At 29.7% G+C, this 10989-nt stretch overlaps 1 protein-coding gene across 2 annotated transcripts in view; it reads left to right on the top strand.

Annotated features, from left to right (window-relative positions):
* Positions 1–10989, top strand: part of LOC124948142 (26S proteasome non-ATPase regulatory subunit 1) — a 63360-nt gene that overhangs the window by 8249 nt on the left and 44122 nt on the right. For both annotated transcript variants that reach the window (XM_047491340.1, XM_047491341.1), the window contains exons 9-10: positions 2285–2500; positions 2837–2901. In XM_047491340.1, the coding sequence (XP_047347296.1) occupies positions 2285–2500; positions 2837–2901 (281 nt within the window). The remainder of the gene's footprint in view (positions 1–2284; positions 2501–2836; positions 2902–10989) is intronic.

Below are 10989 nucleotides of genomic sequence, written 5' to 3' on the forward strand. Positions count from 1 at the left end.
TGATAAGAACGATATTACTAGAGTACTTCACAAATGAAGATAATTTCCTTTTTAATCATTTTCGAATCGATCGAGATTTTTATTTTTTTTCTTTATCTGGATTATTTATCTTGTCTCTATTAGTTAATGGATATTAAATTTTTACAATATTACGTTTCTTACGTTTGTCCGAAATTAATTACATCACTAGTTAACGCTCGCGATTAATGGAATCGTAGAGAGGAAACTTGTACGGTATAATTGATAACATTCATAATGGAAATGCCGATTATGCAAATATCGTAGATGATTTTTCCAAAGTGAAAATTTCTTGAATCATTTTATGATTCCACGGATTGCATAAGGGATAAAAAAAATTTATTCAGAAATTATTCACGAAGATATTAGAAGATCTAACAAGACATACATTTCTTTTTCCTTTTCTTTTTTTCTTTTTTATTTTCTATTTTATTTATTTTTTATTTTTTTTAAATGAACGATCGTCAAGATCTCATTACGCATATTTTTAAAAGCGAAAATTTTTGCGAGTGCATTTGCTCTTGCGTATATATATATAGAGAGAGAGAGAAAATACGATTTATCTTAGATCTTTCGGAAAATTTTAAACGGTATATTTAACTTTTACAACGAATAACATCTAACAAATATATATATATATATATATACATAGAAACGAGAGCATACGGTTATTCGTCGAGAGATTTTTAAATGATTAAGGTCAACATCTTATGATATATTCGAGAGCATAGTTTATTCTCAGTTAAATAAAACATAATTCGATCTATCAGAAATAGAAAGTGCCGGAAGATAAAGTAGAGATTGGTGTAAACAAAAAAAAAAAAAAAAAAAAAAAAAAAAAAAAAAAAAGAATAGAAAAAAAAGGAAAAAACAAAAGGAAATAGAAAAAGAAAAATGGACTTAATTTTCTAGTTTTACAAGAGCGCACAACGATTGTCGACATCATTTTTCTGTCGCTAGTGTAGAACAATTAAATTTCACCCAACGGTAATTCATTCACGACAATGAATCTTCTTTTTTCTTTTTTTTTTTTTTTCTTTCTTTCTTTTTTCTCTCGCAAAGCAAATTCGTCCGCATTAAAAAGAGCATTATGCACTCGCACTCGCGCGCGCGCGATAGAGAGAGAAAGAGAGATAATTCTTTTTTCTTACATAATTTTTCCTGCGATATTCGATTAGAAACAACTTTAGCTTCGAGCTATTTACGAACTTACAAATCGACTTATCTCTTTCCTTATCTTTTCTTTTCTTTCCTTCTTCTTTTTTTTTCTTTTTTTTTTTTTCTTTTTCCTTCTTTTTTCAATTCGACAAGGTGAACATGTAACGTTACAAGATAAATCGATCTCGACAGTAGTTATCTAGGAAATCAAAAAAAAAAAAAAAAAAAGTGAGAGAGAAAGAGCAAAGGTGGAAAAACAAAAATAGCATAGAACTCGTATTCCTAGCACAACGATGATCAGAATCGAGATTCGTTGGAGATTTTTCTTTGATTATTCCCTCGTTTTCTTTTTCTTCTTCTTCTTCTTTTTCTTTTTCCCTTTTCTTTTTTTCCAACGACCAATGACACGCAAAATACGAAAGTCCTACTTAATATCGAGAAAATTCGTTCCTTCGAAAAAGACATCACATTAAAATTTACAACCATCATTAAATTTCCAAGAAAGTATCGAACGGCAGGTACGAAAAAGAACATGATATACGTTTTCCAATGTGTCGTACGTATATATTTATCATAATAAAAGCGATATAATGTGCCTCCGATATAACGGAATATGTTGTAAGAAATGTCTCCGATATTTTCTTATTCATGATAAAATGCGGTTCTACCGCGTTACAAAGATATATATCTTTTTCTCTTTGCTTTTTTTTTTTTATTCTTTTTTTTTTTTATTTTTTTATTTTTTTCTTTCTTTTACCTCAAAGATTTGATCCACCATACGTATCCTTTTTCTATTTACTTTTGTAATTTTTATCAAACAGATAAAAAGGACAAATAATTGTAGAAAATCTTTGGAAGAGGAGAGAGAAGGAAACCAAAAAAAAAAAGAAAAAAAAAAGAAAAGAAAAGATAGAAAAAAGAAATTAGGCGAAAAAACGCGCTCTTTTCAATGAAACAATTAGGTTCGTCGAAAAGACATATAAAATTCATATATATATATATATTTTTTTTTTTTCTTTTTTTTTTTTTTTTTTAACAAATTAATTCGAGTTGTTTTTATTTGCAACATATATATATATATATTTTCTTTTTGTTTTTATTTTTCCAGTACGCTCAAGAAACGCAACATGAGAAAATCCTACGTGGCTTGGCAGTCGGTATTGCATTTACTATGTATGGACGTCTCGAGGAAGCTGATCCTCTCGTTTCATCCCTTTGCGCCGATAAGGATCCGATTTTACGAAGAAGCGGCATGTACACGTTAGCTATGGCTTATTGTGGTACTGGGAACAATCAAGCCATACGAAAATTACTACACGTTGCCGTAAGTAATTCTATTAAAATAAAGGGATAAAAGAGAGAGAGAGAGAGAGAGAGAGAGGAAAAAAAGAAAAAATAAAAAAAAGAAAAAAAAAGAGGGAGGGTAAAAAAAGAAAAGGGCGAATAGGAGAATGAAAAAGAAAAGAGGTTGAGGTGGGAAAAAAAAAAAGAGAAAAGAAAAAGATAGAGAGAAAGAAAGAAAGAAAATAAGAAAAGACCATAGACAGAGAATTCGAATTTCATGCATTTTTCATCCTTGACCCGATATTGAATTTCACATATCGATATCACCGTCATTGCATTTTATGGATCGGCATACTTACACGAACACTTTTATCAGGTTTCTGACGTAAATGACGATGTCCGGCGCGCAGCAGTAACCGGCTTGGGATTCCTCTTGTTCAGGTAAGTACCCGAATAGAATACTATGGTTTTTTATCAAGAGTATGTATATATATATATATATATATATATATATATATATATATATGTATATATATATGTATATATATATGAGACTCAAGAAAACGAATTCTTGACTCTTTCGGTTTAAATCGGATCGTGACAGGTGATCGTGCGGGAATTTCATCTTTATCGAGGGAGGTTGAAGTAGAGGGGTTGGGGTGAGGAATACTTCAATATTATCGGCAAAAGTTATCTTTTAAGTTAACACATTTTCAAAAACTAATCATGTAAATTAAGTATATTTATATATATATATATATGTATATATATATATATATATATATATATATATATATGTGTGTGTGTGTGTGTGTGTATATATGTATTTTATCAAAATTTTTCAATATATTTTATTTATAAAAGGTATTAAATTTTAGCTTAATTAAATCCGATTAGTCCAATTTTATGTAACAAACGAGTGTATTGGATAGGTAAAAAAAAAAATTCTAATCTCATTGATTAATCAACGATAATTGAAATGTCTCAAAGACTTGCCACTCGACAGAGAACTCGATTATATCGATGAATGGTTTGGTTTTTTTTGTTTTTGTATTGTCTTTTTTTTTTTCTTTTTTTTTTTTTTTTTTTTTAATTTTTTTTTTTTTATCCTTTTTTAATGTCTTCGTATCGAGAACATCAACAAGATCATTTCCCAATATTTTTAATTAGATTAATCTACACCTGTACACAACTGTTCGCGGCTTTCCTATCGTCCTTATCATCTCTTTTGTGCGATTTATTGAATTGGGATTTTAAACGATATATATTTATCACTACGATGTGATAGGTGGGAAACTGTGGTTACTCTTAAATGGATAAGTAGTAATCAATCTGTGCATAAGCCAGGCTTTACCATTATCACGTCGAGGTTCTATAAATGTTCATTAATTGATTGCGTATTCGAGTAAAACCATTAGCCTCGCTGTATGTTACGATAATATAGATGGATTATTATATATGACTCACGCGTTCACGAGTTTTCGTTATTTCCATTAAAGTGCAATTAGGTGAGAATATTCTGTAAGATTATTATTTTTCTTTTTCTTTTCTTTTCTTTTTTTTTTTTTTTTTTTTTTTTTTGTATGTGTGTGTTTTTTTTTTGTAAGGAAGATGATCGATTACTTTTTTGTTTATTTTTATCTGTTTATTTATTTATTTATTTATTTATTTTTTTTTTTTATTTCTTTTTTATCATCATCATCACCTCTTCTATTCTATTTTATTTTATTTCTCTTATCTCATTTCTTTCCTTATCCTTTTCCGTCTCCTTTTTTATCTTTTTTTTCTTCGTGCATGTTACAATATTGACATTGTACATGACTCATGACGTTTACGCGTTTCCGTAATTCCCCTGAGAATGCAATTAATATTCTGTTAGATAAATTATTTCTTAAAAGAAAAATGATCGATTTTATTTATTGTTTTTTTTCTTACTACTTTTTTTTTTCTTTTTTTTTTTTTTTTCTTTTTTTTTTTTTTATTCTTTCTCATTTCATTTCCCTTTTACCTTTTTACTTCTTTTCTTCTTCTTCTTCTTCTTCTTCTTGTTCTTTAACAAACATTCTCTGTCAATTTCTTTTCTTTTTTCTTCTCTCGAATTAATTTATTATACATGAATGTGAGAAACAATGAAGAAAATAAAATTTTTTTATGGATTTATCATTTTCTTGATCGCATTTCGTTTCGATGATGTACGTGGGTATGTGTACATATATTTTTTATGTTATTTGACGTTTACGTTCCAACGTTATGTTACGTCCTCGTTACCGTAGCCTTTGAAAAGCATTGAAAAGAACGCGTGTCCTCTTCGAAGGTACTGTATCATAGTGAATTATTTACGATCACTCGTCATCGTCGTCGTCGTCGTTGTCCTTCTCATCGTCGTCTTCGTCGTCCTCGTCGTCGTTTCTCTTCGTTGAAAGATTAAATTAAATCCTGATGATTAATCTGTAAAAAAAAAAAGAGAGACAGAAAGAGAAAGATAAGAAAGACTCGATAAGAAAGAGTTCCATCGGAAATTTTATCGCTAGTTTATTTCGCTTAACGTAATGACGATATTTTTTTTCATTCTTTATCAACCTTTCTCCCTTTTCAATTCCTTTTCCCTCTTTCTCACTCTCTCTCTCTCACTCTCTTTTTTTTTCCCTTTCGTTTCTCCTCCTTTTTCTTTTTCTTTTTTTTCTGTTTCTTTCTCTCCCCTACGTCCGACCAGTAAGTCTTCATTTTCCTCAGTCGTCTCACGGTTAATCAAAAAGTCGGTCAACGAGAGGAATCCCGCTAAAAGAATAAATATTGCGATAAAACAAAGTGAATCTCTGGAAGAAGGAGGTATGAGAAAATGTGTATGTTACACTTATGCATGTAAGAAGTGTAATATGAATAAATGTAATTATGACTAATATGAATTTATATATATATATATATATATAATATCCATTTTTTTTCTTTTTTTATTCTTTCTTTATCAGTTTATCTCGCGACGTCGATATCAATCAAGTGTATTTATAAAGAATAATTATTTTATATATATATATATATATATATTGTTTTTGTTTTCATTCTTGTTTCTTTGTTCTTTTTTTCCTCTCTTTTTTTTATTATTTTTCTCTTTTTCGCAAAAAAATTTCTTATACGATCGACTTTAGGAATTCATTGTTGCAAATAATTCTCTGAACGAAAGTTTTTAATTACATACTTATAGAAAAGAATGTGTTACTTAATCATAATAATCTAGAAAGAATAAACGATGACACTTATTGTCTTAACGATAGACATTCTTATCGTGATTGTTTGCCGTTGATTGTTCATTCGTTAGTTTTTTTTTTTTTTTTTTTATTTAATTTCAACAACAATTTTTTATTTAATTTCATATATCGTTTTTTCTCTAGTGCAGTGCGCAAAATTAAATAACGTTAGGGCAAGGCCCTATGAGATTTCTTCGAAAAATTAATAATAATAGTAAAAAAAAAAACCCCCCAAAAAGAAAACATTGTAGTAGGAGATTGTTGAAAAAAAAGGAGAGAGAGAGAGAGAGAGAGAGAGAGAGAAAAGAGGAAAAAAGGGTAGAAGAGGTGAAAAGATAGCGTTCGTTTTTTTATGCGGATCTCGCGAGATTGATACACGAACCACTTTTCCGCTCTCTCTCTCTCTCTCTCTTTCTCTCTCTCTCTCTCTCTCTCTCTCTACTTTTCCGAACGAATTCTCGATCGAACGAGAAAGATCGATAAACGAACGACCAGCGTGGAAGGTCTTAATTGAAATACTTGTTCGATTTCGTGCGATCCCCGAAGAATGAAACGTCACAGACGAATAAATTGCTAGATCTTTTTGGCTGATTGTACGAAACGAAGAAAAAGAAAAAGAAAAAAAAAGAAAAGAAAAGAAAAGAAAGGAAAAGAAAACAAACAAAAAAACTGTAGATCGTTAATAGTCATTACGTTATTAAAAAGAGGAACGAGCGTGAGTTATCGAAAATGTTATTTACTATTCGTAAAAGACATCGTATTTACTTTTCATACGATCCATCTCTTAATGCGCTAAAAAAAAAAAAAAAAAAAAAAAAAAAAAAAAAAAAAAGAAAAAAAAAATAAAGAAAAAAAATATCTCGGACGACGATGACGACGACGACATATTTAACGCATTTAATATTATCATTTTACAAATATGTTTTTGATCGCGTTTAAAATATTGACATTAATATATTGTATTATATTTATATTAAAGAAAAGTTAGTACCGAAACAAGTTGGATTTCCGTGTATCGGGGATTAACCGCAAGATACGTAAGCGCGCGATGTCGGGACGTGAATCAAAACGAATATAGGCCACGTAACGTTCGCTAAGCTCGGTTTTAATCAATGCTTTAATCGGGGTCTAAATGTAAATTAATTTCGTGACGGACGACACAGAACTTCCATCGAGCAAATTAGAGAGCGAGTATGAGCCGTGACAAGACTATCCGATAAATTTCTCTAATCAAAAAATATAAGAGAGAGAGAGAGAGAGAGAGAGAGGGGGAGAGAGAGAGAGAGAGAGCAGAGAACAGAGAGAGAGAAAAAAAAGGAAAGAAAGGGGGGAAAAAAAAAAGAAATAATGCATTTATGATAATCGATGCAGAATGTTCGTGACGTACGACTAAACACTTCATCGTTTATTTTGTCGAATCGAAAATTATCCTGGAGTTAACGTAAAATAAATGTGTGATTGTAAACCCGTGAAAAGTTGAAAAATAAGAAAGAGAGAGAGAGATAGAGAATGAGAGAAAGGAGGATATAGAAAAAGGGAAAGCCCTTGGAAAATACCTATTTCATGTTCAGATTGGATTCGATTAACTCTAATGATAAGTCTCACGCAGGTTTAAGTTTCCTCTCAAATAACTCGTAGGGAACGATCAACGGGACCGTAGTTTTGGTCTGTGTGGATAGTTGGATAATATCCTTAAGATGACGTTATTACCGAACTTTCATCTCGGGTACTTGCTTTTCCGCTTGTTAGCGCGTAATGCATTACCCCACAAGCACTCCTCACCGTTGACTTTGGAGACGCGCTCGTTTCACAAAAGTACTCAACCCATAATCATCTTCTAAATACTTCTCCGTTTTCTTACGATCCGCCTTGTCGATTTACAAAAAAAAAAAAAAAAAAAAAAAAAAAAAAAAAAAAAAAAGAAAAAGAAAAAAAAACAAACAAACAAAAATATCCAAAACTGTACTATTAAATTATAAAAGTCATAACAATTAAAGAATATATTATTAAGTAATTAATGAGATAAACATTAATTTAATTACGTTATATCTTTCGAAGGTTCATTAACTTTCGTTGAAATTATCACGCGCCTATATCAACGATAAATACTCTCTTACGGATAAACCATTATTATTAAACTCCTAATCGTTTTAACCGAGCTTCGTTGTCTTGTCGCAAACTGACGTATCTCCTTCCTTCTACGTCTCGACAAAGGAGGAACTCTACGTTCCGTTGTTAATACATACGTACATACAACATACATACATACATACAACATACAACATACAACATACAACATACATACATACAGACAACATACAACATACAACATACATACATACATACATACATACATATATACATACATACATATATAGGTACATATATACATACCAGAAATCATGATAATGCTGCTTGACGCAGCTACGTTAGTTTATAGAGGTTGGCATATCGCAGGGATATCGTGTCGCGTGTCAGCCGATGCGGTGCAGTGCGTATCCTCTATGTTGCCGCGAAGAAACCATAACGAGATTTTATCGTTATTCCGCTTGTTTTCTTTCTAAAATTGTAAAAAAAAAAAAAATATCGATAAAAATGTTTCTATCGTCTAGGTTACTATTAAAAATGTACACCATTCGAAAGACATTTTGATATTAGCACGTTCGTCGTTTATGTGGAAATGATTATTTCGTTTATTTTTTTCTCATCTCTTCTTTCTTTCTTTCTTTCTCTCTTTTTTTTTCTTCTTTTTTTCCTTTTATTTTTATTTCTTTTTGTTTGTTTATTTTTCTTTTTTTCTGTTGTTGTTGTTGTTGTTGTTGTTGTTGTTTATTTTTTTCTTCTCATACCCTTTCTCCTATGGCGCCGATGAGAAATATTTCTCATCGTATATCTCTTTTTGTTTATTGATTGATGTATATGAACTTTCAAAGAAAAATGGCGGCGTTACAATGCTCGGAAGCATTACAATGGACAGATCGCAGCAGTTTTGCATCTTAGATCGTATAGAATAGAAGGAAAGAGAGAGAGAGAGAGAGAGAGAGAGAGAGAGAGAGAGAGAGAGAGAGAGAGAGAGAGAGAGAGAGAGAACGTAGGATATAAATGCATTTGCAGAGTTATATTAAGAAATTCTCGAGATCCTTGTTGTACGATAAACAGATCTCTCGTGGAGTTTGAATTTCTACCTTGGTTCGATCGGACTTGTCCACCACGCTATCGATTTCAATCTTAAACCTCAATCGTTTTCTCTCAAACCTTTCCGATTTATTTTCAAAACACGCGTTTGTTAACGTGCTTAAAGAGGAAAAATTGAAGAATCAAAGTTATTTTTAGATTCATTAATATATCCGAGAATTGAGAACGACGTTTTTATCCGCGAAAAGAAACGTTTGTTGACGAAATTCAATTTGCTTCTTTCACTCTCTCTCTCTCTCTCTCTCTCTCTTTCTTTTTTCTTTTTTAATTAAAATTTCAGTTTACTTACTCGTTAAAAATAAACTTGAGAAAAGAATGAACGTGAATCTTTTCTTTTTTTCTTTTTTATTTTTTGTTTATCTATTTCATTTATTTGTTTGTCTATTTTTTTTTTTTTTTTCTTTTTTTTTCTAAACTTTCGTAAACGTTAACATCTCACATTCGTCTCCCTTTGGCTTTTGCGTTATTTCTTTCTTTCCCTTTTTTTTTTTTGTCAATATTTCTTTTTTCTTCTTTTTTTTTTTTTTTGCTTACGAAATATACCAAACGAGCACGGAAAACTAATCCTTGAACTCGAATTTTCAACGCAGGTGATGTTATACATATTTGATCTATATGTATATATATATATATATTATATATTTTATATATCTATATATATATATATATATTCATAGACAAAAGTATTGTAGACGTATTCTATGGGTCACAACGATACGCTCGATTACAGGTGTCACGAGTCGAAACAAGAGAGCCGTGTCAACCACGATTAATTGCTCCGCTTTTTGATTTTATACTAGTCTCCGGTTTTGTTTTCTTTTTTTTTCTTTTTTTTTCTTTCATTTTTGTTCTTTTTTTTCTTTTTTTTCTCCTTTTTTTCCGGTTTTTTTTTCTTTTTTTTTTTTTCTTTTTTTTTTACTAACAAATTGACAGAAAACGCGATCGGATTATTGCGAATATATATATATATATATATATATATATATATATATATATGTATGTATGTATGTATGTATGTTATCGACCGTATACAATTTCTGTTCCTGACTATGACAGATATAACTGAAACACATTACACGTATATAAAGGATTAAAAGTTAGTGTCAAGATTTTCTATTCTTTTTTATTTAGTTAAATATAAATTTTCAAATGATATTTAATGGAACGTGAAGATATATGTTTCTAGATGTCTCGAAAATAAAATGTATCTTTTTCTTCTTGTTTTTTCTTTTTTTTTCTTTTTTCTTTCTTCTTTCTTTTTTTTAAATAAAAATCTTCTTAAATTTGTCCAAAAGATCGACGAGATCATTATGATTAGTCTAATACAATGACGAGATATAACTTAAGATCGATGAGATTTATAAATTTTTATAGAAGAAAGAAAGAAAGAAAAATACAATGGAATATAATACAAGTGAAGATAGAAAAAAAGTTAGCAAATAAACGAACAAACAAATAAATAAATAAATAAATAAATAAATATTCCTTTCCCTTCCTTTCCCGTGAGAATAGTTAGTTGATTTCGTTTAAGTTACAACGTATTCTAAAGTGGATAGAACTGTCTTACAACGTCGTAACTCATTAAGTTATCAACCTAGTATAACTTCTGTTATATCTATTTCGTTATCGTAAATGTGTATTGTATTATCGGTATCACGTTCGAATATGGAACGTGTCAACGGATTCTTCCCATAAATGTGTATATTATCTCTTCGATGAATTTACTATTTATCGTATATCGAAGTCACGTAAAAAGTAATACCTTTTGCAAATATGTAGTTTAATCAATCTTAAAATATGAAAATCATACATTATCGGAAAAGACATTAGATAGATGGATAGATAGATAGATAGATAGATAGATAGATAGATAGATAGATAGATAGATAGATACGTTTTTAAGTATAATAAGTATTAAGGTTATTACGTGAAGCACCCTGAAACCATATTTTATTTTTAAAAGAAAACAAAAAAAGAAAAAAGACAAATTCTTAATAACTTCATTTTCGAATCGTGATCGTTATTACGTTGCATTCTGTAAAAAGTGAACTCTTTATATATATATATATATATATATATATATATATAT

The sequence above is a fragment of the Vespa velutina genome, chromosome 3 (assembly GCF_912470025.1).
Source record: "Vespa velutina chromosome 3, iVesVel2.1, whole genome shotgun sequence".
NCBI classification, from domain to species: Eukaryota; Metazoa; Arthropoda; class Insecta; order Hymenoptera; family Vespidae; genus Vespa; species Vespa velutina.